Consider the following 26,870-nt stretch of genomic DNA (forward strand, 5'->3'; position numbering starts at 1 on the left):
GATGAGGAGGGCAGCCCCATAGGAAGCAACAGGGCTGTTGGTACCTGCTTGTCACAGAAGAGCAAAACAGCCAAAACAGGGAGTGAGTAGGAGCAAAGCAAAATTCAGGTCTGTGGCCCAGGTGAAAGGAAGGCAATGGGGTGCCAGAGATGAATGATCTCACCACAGCAGCAGGAACATGCACAGGAAGAGTGATTATCCCCCAGGAAGAGAGAATCATCACATCATGATCAGGGTTGGCAGAGACCTTAAATATCATCTGGTTCCACTCCCCAGCCACAGCCAGGGACACCTTCCACTAGACCAGTTCATAGCCCTGTCCAGCCTGACCTTGAACACTTCTGGGATGGGGCATTCTCGGTTTGTCTGAGCAACGTGTGCCAGCGCCTCACCACTCCCACAGGGAAGAATTTCTTCCTCATATCTAATCTAAATCTCTCCTTTCTTGGTTTAAATATGTTCCTCCTTGTTCTACCACTATTTGCTCATGCAAAAAGTCATTCTCCTTCTTTTTGTAAGCCCCCTTTAAGTACTGAAAGGCAGCACTGAACACCACTGGGGACAGGCTTGCCCATCAACCCAGGAGCCCCCGCTGTCACAACAGTCACTATTGCAGCTCCCTCTTCCTTTCACCCAGCCTGGTCTTCTCTCCCCACTATTCATTCATCCGGCCTCCCAGCTGCCTATCCTCAGAAACAGGCTGGAAATGCGGTCCCAGCTCCGAAAATCTGCTGCCATCTCCTGGAAAGAGCCTTCTTCCCTGGAGAGTGGCGACAGCGTTCTGGGACCGCCAGGACGCATGCCAGAGTCAACCTGCAGCCACCAGCACCTGCTGCTCCAGGGATGGCCTGATCCTCCCACACAATGTCACACCTCTCAGCCTGATGACCGAGCGTGATGTCAGAGAACAGGATTACAGGCTTGTACCTCAGAGAGAACAGGTGCAGTCCGTGGGGACAAGGGCTGGGGCCACCCTTGATGTCAGCACAGACTTCAGGAACACGCTCCTTCCAGTAACCTTTAACCAGCACAACCAAGACTGAAGGCACAAGGACTTCCTTCTCCCCCTCCCAAGTGCAAAATCAGAGCTTTTGAGGAAAGGAAACAGTGCAAGATGATTCCCCCCCCAACAGGAACCCCATCACTGCCAGAAGGCTGAGGGGGAAATCATTGTGCTGCCTGGGTCTTCTTTCCTCTGCAGCACCCTGTAGGCTATGCATAGCTGCCCAAAATATAACCTGCCACTTCCACAGCTCCACACAGAGATAACTGGCAGTCCCAGAAGCCTCTCTCTGGTACTGATAAGCATTTTCATAAACACATCTGGCAAACAGTGCTGGGATGGCCATTTTTTTCCCCTTAAAATAAAAAAAAGCTAAGCCTTGTCTTCCTGATGCTGCTAGACTGAGGAGTTCAAATTGCCTTTCCTGAAGAGTGGCGCCTGCCAAGGCACAGCTGATGGCCCCACAGCAGGCTGCTTGTGCCCAGGAGCCCTGAGCTGGCCCGAGTGAACGTCAGTGCCGTATTTTTATCCTTTTATTACACTTTAAACCACTGGGGAGAAACAGGTGCAGAGCTGTCTGTGAAAGAGTGGCCAGCAACTACCCCCCCCTCAAGCCTTGAGCTGTTGTATACACCAGCACAGATACACGCATGAGGGAGGGCAGAGCTGGACCTTTTAAATCCCTATTGAGTGCCAAAGTAATGGATGAAATTAGCCCAGGAGGAGGACACACACCAACTCACAGTAAAGATCTGATGGATAGATCAAACACAATTAATCTGACAAGGACACCCTGCTTCAGCCCATGCAGTGGTTCAGAGGGGTCACAGTCAGCTGGAGATACCCCCAAGTGCCTAAGGGAATCTTTTCTGGCTTCTTCAGCAAATAAATCACTGCTGCCCTTCCACTGCCACTCCAGGAGTGCAGTCTTAGGGGGACCTGCTCTCTCAAAGATGCCCAGAACAGGATGGAAAGGCCATTCATGGTGTACATAGGGCTTGGGCTGTACCTCTTACCATGTTTCTCAGCCAGCAGTCCTGTGGAGGGTTGCTGGGGTGAATATGTCATTCCTCTGCGGAGAGGTAGGGATGTCTCCTTCAGGATAAAACTCTTCTGGACACAGACCAGGCTCTGCCCATTTGAGATCCTCTGAAAGCTACCCATCTTCTACCTTAGAAGGAGGTTGGTTGGCACATTTCCTCGAGGAATCTTCAAGGAAATACCCTTTTACAAACCAGAGTGGAGCCACAGCATCCTCCAGGGAACCAGAACAGAAGCGTGGCCCAGGATGGGTAGGTTATCGCCCTCACCCCAGGCAGGATGTCACCATCTAACCTGAACTAAACCTGACCCAGACCTTCCCAAGGCAAAATTAAGGGACAACTGGAAGATACCAGTAGCTTTTTAGCCTGAAGTCAGCTGGAACAAGAGTCAAGTGCCCTCACTGAGCAAATCAGCCGTGCCACAATTTGAGTTGTATCTGGGGACACGTCCCAGCCCTTTCCAGCCAAAAGCACATTGAGAGGGAGCACCAGGTAATGTCTTCAGGTTCACAGCTGGCTGGCCAACACTCACCTTTCCTTAACACAGGTGAAGGGTGGTATTAGGATTAGCAATGTAATAGCCCAGTGCCTGGAGTCTGCCTGGCCTGGGGCAGTAGCAAGCTGGGCAGCAGAATTCAGTAGAAGCACATGGATTCAACTTGCCTGGTTTTCACCAGAACGACACAGGAAGCCTTGGACTAATTGATCGAGCATTAATACTTCACTGCCAGAAATAAAAGCTGAGTTTAGCTTTGAAACTCAGCTTTTATGGATAGAGACATTACCCAGTGCTGCACCATACTGTATTACCCCAGAGCAGGATAAATCCAGGTGCCACTGTGACAACTACTATACTGAAAATGAGCCCTTTTCCTTCCCTTTCTTCCCAAGCAGGGGAGGAGCAGGGGAGATCAATGTCAGAGTCCCCTGCAGAGCCAAGCACCTCATAAATCTCCCCTCTGGAAAGCAGGGCAGCTCCACTCTGCTCCCAGGGAAGAAAGCGGGTATTGTTCAGCCCAGGCCTAGGTGCACCACAGGGAATGTCTGTGCCGAAGCCCAAGCGTGTGTGCTGTGGGCCAGGCTGCTGCGACAGCCAGGGCTGACAAAGGACTGCAGGTTTCCTCCCCACCAGGCTCCAGAGAATTGTGCTTCCGATTCTTGCATCACACAAGAATAACGATGCACTTTGTAATGTATGAAATGGAAATACTAAGATCAAGTTCACCTCCACCATTCCCCTCCTGCACATGTGATGGGGGTATCTCTTGCTGGACAAAGCTGGGGGGTTTCATTTCCCCCAGCACCATCCCCAGCAAGACAGAGCAAAGCTTTCATAGCCCACTTACCAGCATCCTTCTCCTGGACTTCAAGGCAAAGCTCAGGGCACCTTTCCACCCCAACGGCCTGGGTTTGCAGATCTATATAACATCTGGCTCAGCAAGGGGAGACCCCAGTCCTCTGTGTCACTGCCATGGGGAAAATGCTTCCTCTCCCTCCACACACCTCCCCTGGGAAACCAAAGGTCGGGGGAGCCAGAGGGAAATTTATGGGCTTCCCCTCCTAAAAGATTTCTCCAGATGGCTCTCCAGTGGTGGATTTTTTTTCCAGGTGAAGGGAGAGAGGAGGAAGGAAGGAGAGGTGGGGAGATGGGTAAGGACAAGACCACAGGTCACACTTTTCTTCTCACAGCAAGCACATCAGGCAGAAGGACCAGTAAGCAGCCAGGCTGCTATTCCCTCTCAAGCTGTGGTGGCAGCAGATGTCAGGCTCAACAGTGTGCACAAAGCCAGCCCAGGCTCTGCCCTCTCAGCTCATACTAGACCAACAGCAGAAATCCCCATGACAGCAGCCAGCAGCTGGACTTGCCCCCTGGAAAAGCTCCTTGTGCACACAGCAATATTTTGGTGATTTGAAGCAATAGCCCACACTGGGAATAAGTGGTGTTTGAGTTGCACAGAGGCACTGCACTGTGCAACACTCTACCTCTATTTCAGCCAGACCTGCAAGCACCAGCCTCACCAAACCCCTTGGGCAGCAGGGCCAGGGGTGACATTATTTCAGTGCCCCTGCTCTTCATACCCATCACCTGCAGGCAGCCAGCACAGCAGGACTGCAAGCATCATCCAGCCTCCCTGGGTTGCCTGTCAGGAAGAGGAAATGCCAGGCATTTTCCAGCTGCTTGTACCTGTGCCAAGTCTAAGTGCCACCCCTAAAAATACCCACGGGAAGGGGAGACATGTAACCGGCCGCTCACCCACTGCAGCCACACGGGTATTTTCAAATGAGGCAGCAAGACGAGGTTAGCTGAGCGAGACCCAGCCTGGACTTTTGCTCCTCCCCACACGGGTCAGACGGTGACAGCCCAGCATTACCCGCCACAAGGCAGCAGCAGAGCCACGGTAACACATTCAAACTGGCAGGAGTCAACATCCCAGAAGCTGTTCTCGGCATCCACGGGGCACCCCAGGGACTTTGACCTGTGCTTCTAATTAAATTAAGCTCCTGAAATGCTCCTGTCTGACCAGTGGCCAGCCCTGCATTGCTTTAGCCCAAAAAATGTTGATCTCTCTGGCAAAAGACCCCAGGCACCTTGCTGGCTTCCCCAAAAACCACAGCCTCCACTCCTCAGTAGAGATGGGGCAGTGGCATCCACACAGAGCAAAGCTGCTCTGTTTGCATCAACATCCAGCCACAAAAAGCATTTCTCAGCCCCAGACAAGTGCACCCAGTAGACCACAGCCTGGCTGGAGCAGCTCTCCTGATTTTTATTTTTTTTTAACTGAATAGTGCTTTATTTCCAGTTCTGACTTATTCTAAATAGATCAAGATGAAACCATGCAACTCACTAAGAGTTACCTTCTTGTTTTCAGCTGCTTTCCTGCCCCTAACAGGAAGAGATGGTTGGGACCTTTCAGGGAGGCATTAGACACCCCACAGCCCTGGAGGGGCACATGGAAGGGCCGAGCTGTGTGTCATCTCCCTGCAGCCTGAGCCACTCCTCTGGGAGATTTGCACCTCTCAAAAACTGGCACAATCCAGGGCTATCGCATTGCTGGCACTGGGCAGGGAGAGCTCAGCAGTGCCTCTTGCCTCCCCTCCAAAACAGATCCCTGCAGCTGGAGGTACCCACATAATTCTCCCTGACATTGCTCTAAAATGAGGGGGAGCTTTGCCATTTGCTGTTGAAGCAGTGCCACCCTCTCACCCCGGCTCCTCAAAGATCACAGTGCAGTCCTTCAAGAGCACCCACACACAGCAAGATGGACGAAACACCTTGGGAGAACCCAGGGGCAAGAAAGGCAACAGCTTCAGCTCAGCAGCCTCTTTGAGGGGGTCATCTGGAAAGGCAGCAGAGCACACCTCTGCCTGCACCCAGGATATAGAATAGGCAAAACTTTCCTGCCCAATTAATATAGATAATTTAAGGGTTTTAACTTGCAGAGCTGAAATGTCAGGCTGGCTAGGCAGGACTCCGCAGTGCTTATTTAGAGCAAAATAATGTACTTTTTTCTATGCAATGCACTCCTGTCACCTCTTTGAAGCCACCTCAAGCCTTGCTTGAATGTCTGAACTCAGCAGGCCCACCTGATGCCTGTGAGCATCCCAGGACAAAAGGCTTCTGTGAGGATGAAGCGGGTGTCCAGGGGTGGGAGTGTAGAGGCTGCCAGGGGCACATGTGCAGCTGCCCAAGATCCAAAGGGATGCACCAGCACGATGGGGAAAATTGATGATGATGAGGGAAGTCCATCAGGCTGCGTGCTGGCCCCACAGATTGATGGCCTCTGCAACGAGCCACACATAATGGCCAAGTTCAGGCTGCAGTGGCCAGGAGCTGAAAGGCAATAGCCATAAATAAGCTGGGAAAAAGAGGGAAGACAGAAAGCTGGCAGGGATAAATAAATACCCATGCTGCAGCAGGGCTGGGGGTAGGCATGGGAAGAAGGGCTACAGCACCAGAATCGGATGCAGCCCACACTGGGATGGAGATGCTGCCACAGAAATGGCTGTTTTGGAGTGAGATCTCGCCATTCAATAACACTGAGTTGTTTCCTCCCCAAACCATCTTTTCACTCAAAACCACAGCCAGCTGCCAAGTGTGGGGAGGGAGGGTGTCACATGTCCTCCCCCCAAAATATAGTGCAGGGGGACAAAAGTAGCCAAAGGGGCTTGGGACAAGGGATTTTAGGGTTATAATCCCACTATTACCAAAGCTCCAACTCACTCTAAGGCTTCCAAGACCTTGGGATCTCAGTAAGTTTCTCCCTGACTGACCTGGCCAGCTGGGCTTTCCTCATCACCTTCCTCAGCCGACAGTATCAACCTCAGACTGTTTCCCCTTTCAGTTATTGCCCAACAATGAATAGGGGAGATGGGGGTAGCGGAGGGATCGGAGATGGAGTTTTCCCTCATTGTCCCCCATCTGCTTCATTCAGGACAGCTACTCTTCTCCGGCGTAAATAAGCCCTTTGCATTTTGTTGTGGTCTTTTCTCTCTTTCGCTCGTCTCCGCCGTTTTGTCAGGAAAAACCTTGCCCAAAGAGCCACTGTGATTTACTGCTGCGTTAACAAATGTCAGAGCTCAGGAGCCTTGTAGGAACCGCTCGCTGGCAGCCTGCCTGGACAAACATACTAAAAGTCAACCCTGGCGTGGATACTTGAGGAATTAGTGTCCATACAAAGATGCATTAAATACAGGGAGAAAGATGGGGGATTTTTACAACAGAGGCTTGAAAGCTTCCTCTGGGCTATTTAACATATGGTGCTTCTTCCCTGCACCTGCCCCTCACTAGAGCAGCTCCTGGATTCCAGTCCTTGTCACTGGACCCAAATGCCATTCGAGTTACCGTTCCCAGTGGGTGCTGCGGGTCTGGCAGCGGCTGAGCCACCTGCAGGGTGGGGGTTTGCACATCCATGTGTTAACAGGTAATTTTGCCCCAACTCTCTTAACCAGATGAGCTTTGCTGATAGTGGACACATCGTAGAGCCCTGCTCAGCCAGGCAAAGTTCCCCACTTGCTAACAAAAATATTCTTTTTTATAATTCAACACATAGAGAGAAAAAATTTTTTAAATCCATAAATCAAACATTTTGCTCATGAAATCCTTACATCCAGCTCAGCCATAGGGGAACACAGACCCAGGGTACAGACAGGGAGAACCATCAGGAAAACAGAGACACAGTGGCAAAAATAACAATGTTTAAAAGCTGTCAGCATTTCCTCAGTGGCTGCCAGGAGCTCCTTAGCCCTGCCTGTGTTTGGCTGGACCCTTGTTGCCTTCAGCCCAGGCCAATCATGCATCCCACACAACCCCACCACTCTGTTATTGTCATTTGCTCAAATCCCAGGTGCTGCATTAGAGAGGAATATTTTGCGTGTGCGTTGTCTGTATGTTTTAAAAGTTAATTCTTCCTCTAACACCTTCTGCTCAACAGATTTTTCCAGCATCACTGTAGAAAGCAGCCCTGTGCCAGGAGAGATACACTCAGCCTTGCAAAGCATGGCCAGGCAATGTTCCTTGGCTGATGCCAAATTTCCAAAAAACCAAAAACAGAATATAGAAAAATATCACATCCTAAAATTAAAAAATGAAGTAAAATAAATACCCCATGGGGCTCTCAATTGCACAAAACATTTTTCCCAAGCAAGTCCATTCCCATATATGCACTGTCTGGGCAGTGCATGTATGGGAATGAATTTGCTTGGGAAGCAGAGTTGGATGGGGAAGGCTCTGGAAAGGCAGTCGTAAGAACCAATGTGCTGTAAATCTCCCGCATTAAGTGGGATATCATAACCCGTGGTAATTTGGCAACTTAGGAATCATCATGTTGACCCAGCTGACGTGATGTTACCTTAGCTTACCTCTACGTTCTGCCTCCAAAGCAGAACTCTTCACCCATCAGGCAAGACCCACAGGAGCGTGCAAATAACTATCCCAGGAGTCCTGTCCCTGCTGGGGTTCATCTTTGGGGGCCTCACAGAGCTGTCTGCCCCTATGCTGTGCCCCTATCACCATGCCCTGGTTAATCCTACATCCAACCCCTCGGCACTGTTGGATCCAGTGCAGGTTAGTGCACACAAATATTCCCATCTGCAAAGCTTAGTCCAAAGCCAGCCTTGCTCTGCAGAGCATTCACTGGCTGAGCCTGCTGTGGTCTGTAGGGCAAGGACTCAGGGCAAAAAGCCTCTTTATTTGCCCTGCCAGGCCGATAAAGCTCAGCTCGGGCATGAGCCGAGCCCTGAAGCACAGGGAAAGCTCTGGCTGCACTTCCCACGGCAGGAAGCCCCGGCACCTCTGCGGGGCCATTGGCTCTTCCCCCAGCCACTGGCAACCCAGGTGCCAGCCACATCCGGCACGTCCCAGCATCACCAAAGCCACCTCTCCTGCCAGAGCGGGCTGCGGCACCTCTGACAAAGCCCAGTCTGTTCCTCGCCTTTCCACCGGTGCCGCGTATATCACCAGGCTGCCCCTCGGCTTTTCCATGGGACATGGCTCCGCGATGAATGGGTCCCTGTTCCGCCCTTACTGTGGGACAAGCGGGAAGGTTTCAGCCTCCGCAGCACTTCCTAACTCGGGATTTTATTAGCCCCTGGCCTCTCCGATTCCGAGAAGCTCTAAAAAGAGACTTTGATTTCCATGGTCTGTTTTTTCATTGGGAGTTAAAATATCTTTCATCATCACGCACAGCAGAGCAGAGTTATAGAAGAGGGGAGGGGAGGGAAATTAAAGTAATTGGGAGAAATTACTGGTATGCACAAGGCCTCTCCAGACGCATCCCTGCCACGGGAAAGGAGCTTCCATCCCATCTCACTGTGGCAGGAGGAGCTCTGACTGTCCAATAAGCATTTCTCAGCTCATTTGAAGGACACAGAGAAGCTCCTCTGAACAGACCCAAGGCAGAGGTGTGGTAGGGAGCCCTTAGCAGAGGCTTGGGGCTGCCTGCCATGGGCTGCTTGCTCCCAAAATCCAGCTTTTACAAGCCCCCAGACTCACACAGAGGAGGAGCACGGCCATTTAGTCCAGGTGAAAAAAGTTTTTCAGCTGAAAAGAAAGAAAAAGAAACTTAGGAATGCTGACTGGAGTTAATATTGTCATTAAAACCATATAAACAGTAATAAGTGTTGAGAAAGGGCTCTTTAACTTCTATTTTGATACAAATATTAAACCAAAAGTATGTTGCTGTGCCTTAGTGGTTGGAGTACACCCATCAGGTTGTTCTGACAGAGGTCATGCAGTTTGTCTCTGGAGAGATAAGCCCCATGGCCAAGGTTTTTTATTGAAATGGAATTCTTTAAAAATCTTGTAGGTATATATAAAGATATAAAAAGAACTGGGAAAACGATCTGGCTTCTAGGAATATGAAAATGCTGGGCCAGTCCATACCTGGCTGATGCCCTTCCAAGGTGTCCTACAGGGCAGAGGTGTCTTGGAGGAGCACAGGGTTCCGAGGCTGAAAGCAGGGCTTTAATCCAAAATGCCCTGTAGCAAAAATGCAGCTCCCCAGCCCCACTTCTGCCAACTCTGTTTCCATGGGTGAGATTATCCTGGGAGGGGTTACACCAACAGTAATCAAGAAGCCACAGGGTTCCCCCATCTGTGTTTTACAGGGCTGACCTTGCCAGGGTGAAAAGTACAGGGGGAGCAGTGGGAAAGGCAGCGCAGCCCCTTCCACTCCCAGCTGCTTGGATTTTTAATTCACTTTCTGCAAATCCCCACTTCTGCAGCAAAGCCAATTCATTGCTGTGGCCTTACCAGGGCCAGCACTGCAGATGTGACAGCGGGAGATGGGATGGAGAAGAGCAGAGAACAGGAGCAGTGCCAGTGGCAGAGGGGACAGACACGCTGCCTTCCCACAGGAATCCCCACGCCAAAGGCAGGCGTGGGGGAATGAGAGGTGGCAAGCATTGTCAGGGCACAAACTCAGGCCACAGAAACCAAAGCTGGCCAGCGCTATAAGAAATGCATGTTTTCCCCCCTCAGACACCTCCCCAACATTTCTCCACGCACCATTAGCAGATCTTATTTCTGCCTGGGCCAGCCTGCTTGGGAATAGTGCAAATGCAAAAATTGAGCAGTTTGATGAAATAGTAAATAACTGACAAATAAGTAGATGAAGAAATATGTGGGGAGCTGCAAACCATCTCAGCCACTCCAGCAAGAGTCTGGACAGGACAGCCATAGCCATGCCATGGCACAGACCTTCAGGACGGGAAATGGTCTAAATCAGGCTTCTTCCCTGCAGTATCCTGGGCTGCTTCCTGAGATATTGTTGTTGTTCTTCACCCTCTTGATGTATTTGGGGGCTCCCAGTGTGTGCCAAGAAGCCTCTGGCTGTGACGCATCAGCCTGTTTTAGGCAGCCAGCAGCCGCTCCTTCCTGCAGGAGCTGGGAAGCCAGGGTTCCCCAGGGTTCCCCCACCCTCTGGTCCAGGGAACCTGATGCATTCATTTTTAACACCATCGAGGGCTGTGAAAAATGGCAATTTGAGGGAACGAGGACTATGAGCAGCATCTCTGTGGCCCTGTGAATTGTCTGGAGCTATCTGAAAAGCAGGGCCCATTGCGCTGCTCCAAAATGAAAGCCATCCCCTGAGTTTTCCTGGATTTGGTCAAATAGGGAAGGAAAAAAAAATAAAAACAAGCCACACCTTTCCTCAGCGTGGTTCCCAGACAATAAATATGTCTTGGAGCAGGAGCCGTGGCTTCACAGCTTGGCCAGTGACGCAATTGTGCTGTGAGCCAAGGCAGCAGGGAGCTCACCTACATTGCTTGGCTTTGCTTTTCCATAAGGTGGATTTTGAGGATCCCAGTTCCCAGGCAGCATTGGCAGAAGTCATTTGAGTAAGGAAATTAATGGTCTTCCCTTCCTAATGCTCCCACGGACCCCTTCTCCTCCTCCCTGTCCATCACCTGCTTGGAGCACTGGTGAACCCCTGCAAAATCCCATAGCTCTCTTGGGGACCATACACCCGGGGCACATTTTTCCAAGTGTCTCTCCAAATATATATGTCAGCTGCAGAGAGGGGAGGAGAGCAAGAAAAAAAGCATTTTGTGAGTATCCGTCTGTTTGCAGATCATTAATTCTCCCTGGGGAGTCCCAGAGCTCTTTCATCTGCTTTTTGCTAAGTTTAGGTCACAGAGGTTTTTGGGTGCATGTGTGGTTCAGGGAAAGGCAAAGGCACTTTGGGCTTTAGCAGATCACTGAGGAAGAATTTGGGCAGGCAACAGGAAAGCTCTTTCCCCGGCTGGGAGGCATCCAGTCAGGACAGAAACAATCCTGGCTGCTGGAGGCGTTTACAAAAGTAAGAATAGATGTTTACTCGCAGGAAAGCGAGGAACGGAAAAAGTTATCAACACCATTGTTTGCCACAAATAATTTCACCTTCTCTAGTCATACAGTGCATTCAAAAAAAGCCCTGCTGTTTCTTATTTAACATCTCATACTGGGGGCAATTACGTAGCCCTTACGTAGCTGGGCTCACCTCGGCCAGCCCTGAGGGCTCAGCTCGAGCCCACCCCACGGCAGAGCCCGTTTCCCATCACCTCTACATTGCTTTCTTGCTCCCCAGCGCCTGGTGGCCGAGACGACCTGACCTGAGATCCGGTTTTATGACGAGCTGCCCCTCTGCGGCTGCATTTAGGGGGCTGACAGCTCTGTAATTGCCTTTTATGAAACACCCTTGCACAACCCCGAGTGCAAGGAACTTCTCAGTGCTCAGCTAAGAAACCGTCTCTAACACATGCTGGCTGCAGCATCGTTTGCCTGGAGTCCCTTCCCCAGACTGCAGTGGGTTTTGGGGGTTCATGAGCGAGCTTAGGCAATGTCAGAGCCGCAGGGGACCAAAAACCTCCCCAAAATACTGCTCTTCAGGCAGAAGTTGTGGTCTGTCCTTCTCTGAGGCCTCCCCGGCATGTTGCTCCTGGGGAAAGGTCCTTCCCGATCTGAACCACAGCTCCCTGCTTTTCCATCAGGACCTTGTGGAGGGCTCCTTCCTCTCCTGCCATGACCTCCCCCGTCCCCTCGCAGCCCGATGGCTCCCTGAAAAAGGCAGCGTGCCCAAAGCCCGTGTCCGGCCAAGGCCAAGGGCGCGGGATCCCAGCACCACCTCCTGGTAAGGCACAGCCATGCACGGCCCGCAAATCCCCCAGCAAGCCTGGGGACCACCTGGAGAGATAACCCGGAGCTGCGCAGACCCCAGTCTTCCGCGTGTCTGGCCAAGAATGGGCATCTTCCCCTTTCCCTAGGACCACGTCCGGCCCCGGGTGGCTGCGGGCGCAGGACCGCCGGTTGCATCCCCCGGTGAGCGGCAGCTGCCTGCTGTGGGGTGAATAGCGGCGCGGCTCGCCCGAGAGGGGACCGAATTTAATTTGAGATGAATGGGCACCTCCCTGCAGCCCGTGACATTTTCATTGCGGGCTAACAAGGGTTGAAAAATCCAATTAGGTGACAAAGACGGTCCCTAATCGGCCGTGCAGCCCGGCGTGGGGCAGCCAGGACAGCACAGCATCCCACAAGTGAGCAGGGACAGACCATGGGAAAACAACAAAACACTCCAAAAGATCCCTCTTGCGATAGTGCAGAGGCCATAGTGCAGGATGGCAAGTGCACTCAAAAAATGCGTTTATAGCGTTGCTATTTGCACCCCCAGGGTCCCAGCTGTAAGCCTCCCAGGTCACTGAGATAAAGTGCCCCAAAGTGAGCTCGGCAAGGCAGGGACATCTCTCAGCTAGAGATTCCAAGGGCAGGGGTAAGTAACCTGCAGCCAGAAGCACGCTGCTCCTCAAAGAAAATATTAATAAAATTTGGCAGACTCCTCCCATGGCACCCACCCGCCACCAAATGTTGAACAAAACCAAGTTCCAGGAGCAGGCAAGGACGAACCACATCTGGGTTTATTACCACAGCAGGTTTTTCAAACCACAAAAGGTTTTGGATAGCCTGGATTGCAGTTTTTCCATCAACAGGTGCCTTTTGACAGTTTGAATGCATGCAGCCAGCAGTACCATTTATCTGCAAGCTCTGGTGCCTCAAGTGGGGAGGATTGATGGTGGGACCCCCACACATGCAAAGCCCCCTCCTGCCAAAATGTGGGGGCATTGGGGCATCACGGGATGCAGCAAGGGCATAGCAGAGCACTGGGAAAGGCAAGGGGGGCACACGCATAAATAACAGCTGGGGTTTGGAGGAAGGGTGATAAATGGGAACGCCGCAATCCCTTGGGAATTATTAACGGTGGGGGAGGCTGAAACCTTGGCTTTGCCCCAGGAGTCGGGCTGTGTGGAGAAAGCCAATGGGTGGGAGTGGGCAGGGGGAACAGATGGCTGGGGGAGGCCTGGGGGTCCAGCCGGGAGCGAGGGCTCTCCACCAGCACAGTGCAAGGAGCTGTGGTGAGGTACGGGAGCTGCATCTACCCCAGGACACAGCTGGGCTGCACTGGGGGAAGGACTCCTGTGCCCTCTCCTCCCTGGAGCCCCTCAGGTGGCTCCAGCCACAGCTCCAGGTGGCTACCGCTGAGTATTGACCCAGTGCTATCTCAGCTCCCACCTTATCAGGGCAAGAGCCAGCTCTGGGCACCAGCACCTGCCCCATTAATCTTCCCCCTGTCCCGCAGGCGTGAGGTCTTGGTGCCTGAAACAACCTGCCCAGGGGGGAGCGGCCAGGCTTGGGCCCTGGTGCCCGGCACCTGGGGATGATGGATTGGTACCTGGGAGATGACAGGGAGAGAGTTTCTCTTTTCCTCTTCAGCTCATGCTATTGTGCCTGCCCTAGAGAGGGGATCACCCTTTATACCAAGGCATATTGGTGGCAACTTTTTCCAGTGAAATGTGTGTACTGAAGACTGGGGATGTGGTGCCTTGTGGAAGAGAGAAAATGAGCTCCACTTGTGAACACAGGGTGGGAAGGAGGGGAGAGATAATTCCCCTGCAGTTTCGATCTGAAATAACAAGCTGAAGCTGGGCAAGCAGCCCACATTTCACCCACAGCCTTTAGGCTTAAGGTGAAGATGTGCCAGAGCTGCACAAAGTCCAGGCAAAATCACATCTGAGGCCCCAGAAAAATGAGGTAAAGCCTCACAGCTCTGGCTGAAATGAAAACAAAAGGCAGTGATTCTTCATGGCTGCAGCTGCAGAACCACTGGCTTCAAGGGTTAAATGCACTCAGAAGTATCAGTGAGGACCATTAAGCACAAAACTTCTGTGTGTCCCTCAGGGAGAGAAGCCCCATGCTTTGACCAGGCAGAATCCCCAGCGATGATGGGGGGGCTGAGGTCTCATCCCCAGCATTCTGCTCTCGCCTGTGCCCCAGGAAACACTGCTATGGGGGTGTATGGAGCTTAGAGGAGCCAGAAATTTCCTAGTGGGAAAACTCATACTCCTGCTTGTCCCCACATGGGTTTTCTAAGGACATTCCAGGTGCAAGAATAACCAGGGAGGCAGGGTGACCCAAGGAAAGGCAACACTGAGCTTTTGCCATAAAACCCACCAAAGGATATTGTGTGTCCAGCAATGGAGAAAGATGCTGGGGGGTGTTACCACACACCTCCTCACTGCCTCCTCTGGGAAGGAAGAGCACCACTAAATGGTCTAAGCTGGGAAGGGTCCAACTAGCCAGCCAGGAACTTGGATTCACAGGCAGACAGGACCTGCTCAGAGGTTAGTTAGCACAGTCTAGCCCAGTTCAAATTACAAGTGCACATTTATCTACCCTTCTCCTGTGCACTCTGAAGCCCACAGCTCCCAAAGGGCAATGCAGAGCAGTCTTGTTAGAAAGCAATGCCATCGCATCAGCGCTGCAAAGCCTTTGAGCAGAGCAGAGGACACTGTGGCAGAGAGGCCGTGTCAGTGGCTGCTCCTCAGGGAGCTCACTGCTTGGTCAATGCTTTTGTCCTCTCTTTAAAAGCCCCTTAAACCCTCAGGCTGTGTTTCCTTTGACACAGGAAGGCCCAGCTCTTTTGGTGAGGGCACCACATGAAGGCCAGGCAAGGCTTAAGGTGGCTTAAGGGTACTGACACCCAGTACTATACCCCCTCGTGCCCTCCCTGTCTATGCCATGCAGACGAGATGGAGTTTCCCCCTTCCTTACACAAACTTGGGATCTCTTTTCAGCCATTGCTCTTTTTTTGTATTGATTTTTAAAAGGAGGCACTGCAGCTTTAAAGAGCTTCCCAGACTTGCCTTTGTGACCGGAGGAGAGGGTGGGGTGGTGGCGGAGGTGGGGACCCAGAAGAATGAAATAAAGAGAAGTACAACAAAAAGAAGTTAAAAGTGTGAGTGACAAGTTTTCGGCAACAGGCTTCAGCCCCTGTGGGGTCGTTTGGGCGAAGAATGGCTACAAATGAACAAATGAGCTGGATTTTCATGCTTGGTGGACGGTGAATGAATAAGCATCTTTTAAAACCCTATCAGGAACTCTTTGGATTGTCATTATGGCTGGGAGGAGGGAGGGAAAGGCAGACTTTTGAAGGCTGATCATGTGAAAGAATCCCAATTCTTCGCCTTTTTCTCTGCCGGCAAGCACGGCTACACCGAAACGTGAGGATAGTGCAGCCGCAGCCAAGCATCCTGCCATAGCCCAGCACAGAAGCACTTCTGGGGGACACTGGTGTGCCTCCATGCACTTTGGAAGAGGTGAGAGGGTCTGCTTTGCTTGCAGGAGCCCCCGCTGGTTCCCAGTGTCCTGGAGAGGACAGGCAGTGGTTTGCAACCTCCTCCTCCAAGAAACCTGACTGCAGTGTCAGCGGCAAACAATGTGAGAGGGCAGGAAGCAACTCACTTAAAGCCGTATTTAGAGCACAGAGTGGAGGCCTAAGGTCAAAGGAATTGCCCCGGGATTATGGGAATCACCTTCATTTTCTTGCCAGCCTTCAGACACGAGGGAGCCGACCAGGAGCAAGGAGGAGGGGGATGAGTCTGTTGCTGAGGGAAGGACCTGGGTGTTTCCCCTTCCCTGGCCCTGACAATGAGCCTGGCCTCTCTGAACCATGCAAATAATTTACAGCCTGCGTTTTCAGCTGTTTGTTATCCTCAATCCCCCATTTTAACCTTGACTAGAACAGAGCATTGATGAGACAGTTGCAGGAGGCTTCACAGCCAGAATTTGCTGAATACCTGCAAAGCCAGAGTTCAGCAGCCACAGAGGAGAGAGAAGATTCAGAGGGAGACAGGTATAAAGTCTCCTTATTTCTGTAATAAATGATAATACCGTGTATTCAAAAGCTCCTAGAATTGTAGAATTGTTAAGGTTGGAAAAGACCTTTAAAATCATCAAGTCCAACTGATATTTAGACTTTCTTGTCTAAACAAAACGGGACCTAAAACTGAATATTGAGGGCATGAAAGTATCAGGTTGTAGCAAAGCATTCTCCCCTGGCTGCAAAAATAGAAGTTGAGTTCACCTGGCAACCAAACCTGGCAGGGCCCAGGTTAAGTTGGTTTTCATCCTGTCGCCTGTAAGTATGTGAGGGCACAAGCCTGTGCCTCTGAAATGGTCGTGGTCCCAGCAGCCACCTGTTTCTCCCACATCAAAAAGTCCGGAGGCCATTACAGCAGCCATGGTTATAAAAGCCGGGCACTGGCGCTGGGACTGCCCCATCAAGAGAAATGAGACCATCATGCACTAAACATAGAGAAAAGATAAATGGAAAAGCAGTCTTTCAGTCTTCATTATCAAGTTTCCATGGGTTTGCCAAAACCATAGCAACCAGTTCAAGCAATGATTAACCTAATAATGTGGAGGCAAAGAAAAAAACCTCATTCAAGCCCCTAAAGAAGAAGTCACTAGTTCTCCAGAGGTAGTAAATTCGTCCACCACCACTCCCCCCATCCACCCCCAACCTACAGCCCCACGGCTGGAAGACCAGACACATCCTAAGTCTCCAGAAAAAAAGAATCAGCAGCGCAGTAAAACCCACTAAAGTGTCCACTCTCAGAAAATATAGCAGTATAGACATCTTTGTGAACTTTTGTAATATCTGCTCTTCACTGGAGGACTGTCGTGCTCTTCTTGCTCCTTTTCTTGCCCATGTCCACCCTGAGCTCTCTTTTGCCATTTTTTGCAAAAATTATACTTTTGCAGATAAGTGAGTGTGTTGCGATCCTCCTCAGTCCCACAGTACATGCAGATAGCAAGGACAATATGATACCTCCTGTAGGGAGATATCAGAGTGGAGCTGACCTAGCAGGGAAAAAACATTAAATGATTTTATCACCCAAATAATGACGGTGTTTCGCCTGTGGCCACACACAGAGGCCTTGGAGCACTTTGCAGACTGTTAGAGTACGAAAACAATACACAATTCAGCCAGAAAGGGGGGGAAGGGGCAGGAATACTATTAGGTCTTTCATTCTGCCTATCTGATCTACGACACAGATAGATCACGTTCGGGACTATAAGAGTACACACAGAGATAGGCACACACGGCCTTTTCCTAGTCCTCAGCCTTGCCCCGTGGCCTGTGTTTCTCCAGCAATGTGGGTATTTCTTCTCAAAGCAGTGAATAGGCAAAGGAGGGGGACTCTGCATAGATGGGCAGGTCCCAGAAGGCAGCAGAAAGTGCAGATCTCCAAAAAAGCTCAAGTAGTAAGTGAGATCTGTTCACCTTGCCTGTCAACACTAGCACAGTGGTGCCCTTGCTCCCTTCTCACGGGTGTGTGGGACACCTGCAGCTCCTCTCCGTGGGAGTTTATTGACCGAGGCTGGATCAAGTGCACAGGCAGAGGTCCCTGCTTCTCCAAAATGCACCAAGCCCCATGTGTTTTCTGATCTGCAAAATGTCTGTCTGGTTAACACCAGGGCCATGCCGGCCTTTCCCTTCACCGCAGGACTGGGTGATGTCCCCAAACAGCCCACCTGACAGCACCCCAGCAGCTCCCGGGAGAGACGCACGGGGAGCGGCTCTGTATCACCCTGTGTCGGCTCGGGAAGACCCCAAAGGCTGAGCCCCGTCGAGGGGACATCCGCGCCGTGCCCCCGGCCCGCCTTCAGCACCATGGCCAGAGCCCGCGGCGCCGGTGCGGGACGGGGCGCCGGGGCTGCTCCGCGCACCCGCCACCACCACCCAGCCCTCCCCACGCCGCTGGGTCTGCCCCACGCCAGCGTGCCCCATGGCCCTTGGGGAGCGGGAGCAGCGCGCAGGAAGGGCAAGGGGGGGAGGAAGGAGCTCCCCGCGGTTGCCCCCCCATCGGGACGGGGGGTGGCGAAGCGGCGAGACAAGACCGCCGGGATGCCGTACCCGGTCAGGTTCCACTCTCGCCTCTTTTGTTGCGGTGCGGGAGGAGGAGGTTGTTGGGAGGGGGGGGGGGAAGTGTGTTTGTGCATCTTTGTTTCCAGTAACCAAATTTCTTTTGTTCTACAAATTGCCTCAATAGCGTCTCTTTGCCGCGGGCAAACGGGCTCAGCTGAGAACAATTAGCATCACAATGGGCTTTTGGCCTCGCGGGCCGCTTTGTCTAGCGGCGGCCGCCCCGCCGGGGCAGCGCGGAGCGGGGAGGCGGCCCCGCCGTAAATCTACCAGCTACAAATTGAGTCCCGGCAGGAGAGGGCCGGGAAGGGCTTACGGAATTCATGCGGGTTCTCTTCTCACCGTGTCAGGGGAGGTAATGCCCTTCCCATCTCCTGCGCTTTTAGCTGGCCTGACTCTCCCCCGCCTCCCCGCTCCAGCCCCCGCTCACGGCTTCAGGTTCCGACTGATACTCCCGGTCCCGCGCCTGCCCCGGCTAAATTCACCCCTGGGGATGATGGGGTCGGCCTGAGGCGACGCTGCCCCGGGCATCCGCACCGCTCCAGATGCTGAAGCGCTGTGCCCCAGTGACGTCTTCAAAACAGCCCCGCAGCCGGGCACACCTCACCTGGAGACGGTGGAACGGGATCGGCCGCAGCTCTGCGGGAAAAGGCACCTGCAGAGAGAGGCCGGTTTTAAATCCGAACGTGGGCTTCGACGGGCACACGCCGGCGTGCGCACAGGCGCGGGATCCCGCTGCGCCGCTCGTCTCCCGCAAGGGAGCGACCCCGCACCGGGCACACCGCCCGGGATCCCGAGGAAGCCCCCGCGGGGCGGGCGCTGCCCTCCCCGGCATTGGTGCGCGCGATTTTGAAACTCCCGGAGAGCGCTCGTTGATAAAAACACGGCGTTGCACAGGTCTGGCCGCGACACGCTTTATTTTCCTCTTCTTCTTCAGAAAACCCAAAATATAGCTGCGGGTACAGACAGCTGGACCACCGCTGCTAAAAATACTCTTATATACAAAATACATATTTGTTACAAAATATAATCAATAAATACCGATAGCGACAAATTAATATAATTTACCGTTAACGAGTACAAAACCGTGATTTGTTTTTGTCCGCCCGCTCCCGCTGCGCTTTCCAGCCGAGCGGGACGGGACGGGGCGGGGGGGAGCGGGGCTCCCACCGCCCCCCGGGGCGCAGCGCGGGGAGTCCCCGCTCCGCCCCGCCGCCTCTTTGAAGGCCGCAAGCGGGGGGACATTGGCCGGGCGGCGGGCTCAGAGGAAGGCGGGGAAGGCGGCGGGGCCGCGGCGCAGAGCGGCGGGTGGCGTGGCCGCAGGGCAGGGCGAGTCCCAGGGCCCCGGGGAGGCGGTGGCAGGGGGTGGCGGCGGCGCGGGGGGCTCGGGCAGGTTCTGCTCGGCCAGGCGGAGGCTCTGTGTAAGCGCCCAAATGTAGTTGTGGGCGAAGCGGAGCGTCTCGATCTTGGTGAGCTTGGCGTCGTCGGGAAAGGTGGGCAGGACGCTGCGGAGCGCGTCCAGGGCGGAGTTGAGGTGATGCATGCGGTTTCTCTCCCGGTCGTTTGCCTTCATGCGTCGGCTCCTCTTCTGCTTGCTGAGCAAGCCCTCGTTGCGCGCCTTGCCGCGGCCCCGCCGCGTCTTCCCCTTCCTGCGGGCCGCCGTCTCCCGCGGGGCCAGGGCGGTGCGAGCCGGCGAAGCGCCCCGGCTGCCCGCGGAGCCCCCGCCGGCCGCCGAGGAGGGGTCCTCGGCGCCACCGAAATACGGCTGCCCTTGGTCCGGCGAGCGGTCGCTCTGCGGGGCCATCCTGAGAAGCCAAATCCGCGTTGGCCGGCCCGGGAGAGCCCTCTCCCCCGTGGCTGTGTCTGCTGAGCCCAGCCGAGGCTGCAGGGCAGAAGAGCGGCTCTGGCTGCGCGCCCCGCGCAGCTCCCCCCTCCCCGCAGTCTCTCGAGTGCGGGCAGGAGAAGTTGTGCCGCCGGCACACGACTGCCGTTAAGCCCCTATATATAGGGCCGGCAGACAATGGGGATTTCCCGGCCGGGTGGCGTGTGCGCCCCCCCGCACGCACCCACCCCTTGGCACGCTTTTATCTTATCAGCCCGACGGGAGCGTGCCGGGCCCGGCACCGCCCGCTGCCCCGGCCCCGCCACGCGAGACCCCGCTGGCTTCCACGCAGCGTCGTGCCGCGCCGGGACCCCCCGCCCCCGCCCGCCCCTCTCCCCCGGCCCGGCCCCGCCCGCCAGCCCTTCCCTGGACGGGACCCCGGGGCCGAGCCGCCGACCCCGGGCGGGGGGGCTGCACCACGGCCGGGGCGGCCGCACTTTCCGGGACTCCGTGGGGGTGCAGTGGGGGTCGGAGCGGGGTACAGAGCCCCAGCGATGACAGGAGGCTCCCCAGCACTCGGCTGCGTAGCGCAGGGAAGCGCCGGGCCCCGGAATAGCCGGGCACGCACCGCCGCACCAGGCGGTGTCTCCCCCGGTGCCAGACGTGAAGGTCCAGATGGCACCATTCCAGCTCCGTTCCCCTCGGCACAGCTACAACCACTTCCCGCTGCTCTGGCGCTGCAGGGCACTCTCGGGACATCCCCTCCGATCCCGGAGGGGAACCCCGCCGCCTCTCGTCACCCTTCTCCTCTCCCCTGAAGCGCCGGGAACATCCTCGCGCATCGACCGGCGGAGCTGTGGGCGCTGCGCTGCGGGCGGCGAGCGCCAGCACCGGAGGGGACGGGACGCCATTCTCCAGCCCTCACCCGCGTCGTGACTTTCCTCCCACAAGGGAAATAGGGGCTGGATCCCGCGGGGGAAGGGCCCTCCCAAGGCCCGAGGCCACCCCAGCCCCGTCGGCCCGGCTCTGGGCCCGGGGACAGCCGCGCTGCTGCCGGAACTCAGTGCGCAAAACGTGCCGGGGACTTTTGCGCACCGGCTTCGGCGGGCGGCGGGGAGCGGCCCGGGCCCGGGGCACCTTTCCCCGGCGGAGGACGAGGGATCGAGGGCAATGGGGCCGGGGTCCCCCTGCACGACACGACGCCCCCGGGGGTGCGGGCAGGGCCTCCGGGACGGCGCAGCCCCTGCGGGGCGGGAGTCCCCCCTCTCCTTCACCAAAGCAGCGCGGCGGATCCCGGTCCGGGATGCCTGCGCCGGGAGCAGCCGGAGCGGCCCCGTTGGGCCGCGGCGAGGCGGGGGGCAGCCCCCCCTGCCCGGCCTGGTCCCTGGCCCCGCGGGGTGGCCTTGGCCGGCGCGATGCGCGGCGGTGTGGGGCTGTGCGCTCTGCCTCTCCACGAGCGCGGTACGGCGGGCGGACAGCCCCGTGGGGAGGGCGGGGGAGGGTGCCGAGGAGGGCCGTCCACCGCGGCGGCTCGGGAGCCCCTTCTCGAGGGGCGGCTTGGAGGGCAGCGGAGGATGAATAGGAAGGGCCCGGCGGGGTTGGGGGGTTTTTTTTGTGCCTCTGCAATTGGATGACAAAAAAATCTGGCGAGCGAGTTTCCAAGCCTCAGACTGCCCACTTCAAACGTCCTTCAAACAAAAGCTGAAGAGGAAAAGAAAGCCCCACCTGGTACCGCTGTTTGCTAAAATAATAATAAATAGATTTCGTTTAATAAATAATTACAAGAGATTGTAAAGTGGAGGGCTTTGGGAAGCATTAATCATGGGGCTAGGGGCAGACATCACCTGCTGGCAAACAAGACAACTTTATTGTTAAATCACCTTCCCACTGCCACTTTCCGATAACTCTCTCCCGTCGCCACAAAGCCCGGCCGGGGATGTTTACTCATAGTTAGCATAACAAGCACCATATTACCACGAACGTGATAAAAACCTGCGGGGGCACTGCTGCGGGCTCCCGCTCACACCTGGCCGGGCCGCCCGGTGCGGAGCTGGCACCCAACGGCCCTTCCTGGAGGGGCCCTGCTGCCGTTTACATTGGCCTGGTTTATGCTGCTTTATAACAGGTTTACTGCAATCCCTATCTCCCGGCCCTATTTGTCTTATTTTATTGAAAACATATGGTAACCAGAGCGGCCCCGGCGCATCCCTCGCCTGCCAGGCGTCGGGAACGTTTGGCGAGCCGGGGCTCGGCCGCAGTCCGCCTGCCCGCCGGGGGCTGTTTGCTCGGGAGAGAGGAGGGCAGATAAGGCTGGGCCCGCTCTCCGTCCTGGGGGTGATCTCAGGGTCCGGGGCAGCCGGCCGCTCCGTGCCCTCCACCCAGCCCGGGGCCACCGGTGCGCGCTGGCGGGGCCGGTGATGAGGCGGTGGCAGCGGCGGGCGCACGGCGGAGGCACCTGCCCCGGCGGCCTCCCCGTCCTCCCCCCTCTCCCCCCGGCCGGGCTGCTCAGGAGGTACCGTGATTTGCGGTGCCATATGTCGGGCGGGTCGGCGGAGCAGCTGCTGCCCCGGCCCTACCTACCCGGCGCATAATACCTGGGAGCCGCAGCCCCGCGTCCCCCTTTGAGAGAGCAGCGCGGCGGGGCCGGGCTCGCGCCGCTGTTTTGTGACTTTATTGTGGCGTCCAACAGATGCACGCCGGCCCCTCCTGCCCCTCGCCCCGGTGCGAGAGCGCTGCTCGGGACACAAGGAGCACAGATGCCAGGCGCAAGGTGCACCAGATGCCCCCCTTTGTGAATTCAAACAATATTTCTCCCTTCCTCCCCCCCTTCCTCCTTTTCCTACAAGAGTGAGAGAAGAAGAGGCGCAAAAAGAAATATATCTATAAAAAACAAACTGGAGAGGAAAGGCGAGCCCCGGCAAGAGGCGGCCGGAGCGCGTCCCCGGAGCCGCCCGACGGAGCGCACGGGCGGACGTAGCGGCGCGGCCCCGGGGAGGGAGTCGGCCACGGGCAGGGACCAGGAATGCTCGCCGGGATGGAAGGAGCCGCCTCGGGAAGTCCTTCATTACCTGGTGAGCCCTGAGCTGGGCACAACAGAGCACGGTCTGTCCGTTTAATGGGCAGCTGAGGGGTGGAAGTTCCAGAGCGAGCCAATGTGACCAGTCCTCAGCACTTGTTACATTATCATGCATCAAAATGCCCCTTGGGGCCACGAAAATGCCCCAAGAGCTGGAGAACCTCTGCTGTGAGACAATCTGAGAGACCTGGGGGTGTTCAGCCTGGAGAAGGGAAGGCTCTACGGAGACAATATGTTAAGAGCCCATTCTAATGCCTAAAGGGGCTCCAAGAAAGCTGTAGAGGCCCAGGCACAGGTTGCCCAGAGAAGTTGTGGCTGTCCCATCCCTGCAATCATGCAGGGCCAAGTTGGACAGGGCTTGGAGCAACCTGGTCTACTGGATGGCATCCCTGCCCATGGCAGTGGGGAGTGGAACTAGATGATCTTTAATATTCCTTCCATCAAAACCATTCTATAATTCTGTGCAAGGAAAAATAAGCCCTGGGATAAGGAATGCTGTCACTACACCAGAAGAGAAGCCCTGATAGAAAGCCCAAGAGTTTTCAGTGTGCCATCCCACTCTACAATAAACCTCTCTCCATACTTACGTGCCCTTAAAACAGCCTGAAAGGAGATGCCTTCATAAGGCTGCAAGAGCAGACAGCTGTTCTGAGACATTCTAGGTCAGAATGCAACAATCTTTAGCATAGAAAAAACCTGAATTATCTCTGGATAGGAGAGAGGAAAGGAAAAGAAATACCGTGGAGAGAAAAGGCAGGGAACCAATGCCAAGTACAAAAGGGTCAGTTAGGTTCTGGTCTGTGATGCCTACAGGTGACTCCCGTGAAACCTGTTATCTTAAAATATTTACTCAACCATCCAAGCATCTACCCAGGTAGAGAAGGATGCTCCTCACTTCTCTGGGAGCCAGTCTCTGCCAGGCTTGCTCACCTCCCCATTGTGGGCAAGTGGCTCCTTGCCCAAGCCTGTCTCACCTGCCAGAAAAAAGGGTTTCTCCTCCACCCTGATGATAGCCTGAGCAGGCAGGGTGGGTTACACATCTCCCTCACTTAGGTGTTCCAAGTTCTTTAAACTTCACACCAAGTTTGTGGTGAGATCTGGCAGAATCCAACACCAGCAGCAGCAGCACTCAGACTTCACCAGCTGGCAGTGGTCCATTTACCAGCTACCAGTTGGACAACACAGGCTTGAGGCTTCAGTATATGCTTTCATCAACTCTCCTTTGGCCATCAGTGAATAATTACAGACCATGGATATGTTGAGCTCAAACTGCCACCTTCCTGACCAGCCCTTCATTCCCATAAGGATAAAAACATAACTTCTAGCATTTTGATGCATGGTGGGGTTATAAGCACAGCAGACTGGTCATATGGGCTCTCTGAAACTCCTCACTCTGCAGCTGCCCATCAAACAGACAGATGGTGCTTCCTGACCTCCAAAAATAAATAAAGATGTGCTTTCCTCTCTTGATTTAGAGGCTCCACCTGTCAGACTTTGAACATAGCAGAATGCACCAGAGCTGGCTTTAGAGAAGCAAACAAGTTGCTAAAAGCCAGGAGTTTGGAAGGAAATACTCTGTCCAATCTGGAAAAAAGGGCAGAGGTGCCCTGATGGACTCACACATCACTCACCCCTCTACAGAGCTTCATCGAAGCCCTCAACATGAGGCAGAGCAAGATGGGGGGGCTTTAACCCTTTCTTTGCCAACTGAATTTGGTGCCAGGCTGCTGCCACCAGAGAGATGTGCCCAGTGTGGTGCAGGGGTCACTGCTTAAGCCAAACCCCTGCTGCCAGGAGGGATGTGACTCAAAGTTGTGGTGTGGATATTTTTCCACTGGCCTCACGTACTTACTGGTAACCCCATCGCCATTCTCAGCTGTGCCAGCCACATCTTGTAGCCTACAGTGCTGTGATGACTGGCCCACAGGGCTGAATGTCCTTGCAGCCCCCACACCAATCCCAGCAACACCCACGCTCCCGGTGCATGACCCCATCCTCTCCCTGACCAGCCCTGTGCCAGCCTGGTCTTTTCCCATCTGCTCCCTTCTTTCAGTCTCAGGAAGCATCATCCCTTCCTCTGCTCCAGCTTTGCTCCCTTCCCCACATCTTTACTCCCCTCTTCTGGTACATCTTGCCCTGGTGTCCCTGTCAGGGAGCCATGGTGCTCCATCGCAGCTTTCCCCAGACATGCCTGCCCATCTGCACACACCCTGTGCTGGTACCCCTCTCCCAACCCTTCATCCAGCACTGGGCTGCCTCTACCAAATCCCTATCCTTTGAATTGGAGCCTTCTCATGCCCTGCGCTTCTGCAGTGCTGAGAAGACAATTTTAGATCCAGATGGGACCATTTCCTTCCCAAGTCCAGGTGTATAAATGAACCTGGGGAGCCCATAAGTAGCAGAACCCCTCCTGCTAGCTCATGCCAGGACCTCTGCAAAGGTGAGCACCCAGCCTGACTCCTGGATCTCAGTAAGAAATTATGTATTTGCAACAAAAATTAAAAAGAAAAGATCCGTGTATTTTCACACAAAACACTGCAGTTGTAAACCAGTATTTTAGCTGCAGCCCAGCTCTGCAAGACAAGTTACCACCAGCCAGTGTGTGTGATTTTGGCGAGCCACAATCTAAACTCATGCCAATAGGTTGCAGCAGGAGAAAGGCAATGATCTCAAGGCAGGTAACAGCAGGGAAACCTCGAAGCACTCGCCACCTGCGTGCGGCCAGAGCACTATCACCATCTGCCCCAGCTGCAGGGAGGGGAGCGCAGGACCAGCCCTTCCCGCGCAGCTGGGCTTGAGCACGAGCTGGGGGGGATGCTCCAGGCCTTGTCCTCAAGGGTCCCAGCAGCTTCCTGGGTTTTATCAGCAGCCTCATAATTTTCCTTCATTGTCAGGCGCCCAGCCCCAGCTACCCCCCGCAGCTCCCGGGTACCGGTGTTTCTCGGGGTCTCTGGCTCCAGCAAAGCCCCCGTGCTCAGGGACACATTATCTGACATCCCCTCATCATCTGACATCCCCTCTCTCCGGGGGCTACACCTCCCTCCCCCAGCTCTTCACCGCAATCCCCACCATTTTCCACCATCATTTAAGTTTCTGAAGTAATTTCTTTTTTCCTTTTTTGTCCTTTTTTTTTTTTTTTTTTTAAGCAAACCATCTACCATATGTTCTCCCCTGAAAGGGGCAATTGTTAACAGATCATTAAAACACCGTGGCGAGTGCTCTGAGATTCCTTCCCTCAGTCTTACGCATTATCCCGTCTCTGTCACCCTTTCAATGCGGCTTTGAGGGCTCTGCTTTTCTAACTTCCTTCTCGGGGGGGAAAAAAAAAAAGAAGAGAGAAAGAGCCACTAAAATGACCCTCTTCACAGCTCTCCTTGCTTTTCAATGTCTTTTGCGACACCCAATAATTGGGGTGGGGGGCTGGCGTGCCGCTGCTGCTGTCACCAGGCTGGGGGTGGCAGGGCCACATCCTGCCCTGTTCACAGGGTGCCAGGGTTGGGATAGCAGGATGAGGGGTAACAGGGGTTCTGCAGGTGCCCCGTGGGTGCTGACAACCTCTCCTTCCACTGCTGGGCAAGGGGACTGCTTGTCATGGGAGGCTCAAACAGCACATCCCACCCAGCCTGGTGCTGTCCCTGTGCCTGGGGTGGGGGCTGTGGAGTGACCCCGTGACACACACGTGTACTGG

The 26,870-nt window shown here is 54.6% G+C and overlaps 1 protein-coding gene across 1 annotated transcript; it reads right to left on the bottom strand.

Annotated features, from left to right (window-relative positions):
- Positions 1 to 19,545: 19,545 nt before the first annotated feature.
- NEUROG3 (neurogenin 3) lies at positions 19,546 to 20,088 on the bottom strand (the record flags this gene model as incomplete). The annotated part of the gene is made up of 1 exon (XM_082286589.1): positions 19,546 to 20,088. One exon carries the CDS (start codon positions 20,086 to 20,088, stop codon positions 19,546 to 19,548), a length of 543 nt encoding a protein of 180 aa, XP_082142715.1.
- Positions 20,089 to 26,870: the final 6,782 nt, after the last annotated feature.

This window comes from Coloeus monedula, assembly GCF_965178545.1.
Source record: "Coloeus monedula genome assembly, chromosome: 8".
Lineage (NCBI taxonomy): Eukaryota > Metazoa > Chordata > Aves > Passeriformes > Corvidae > Coloeus > Coloeus monedula.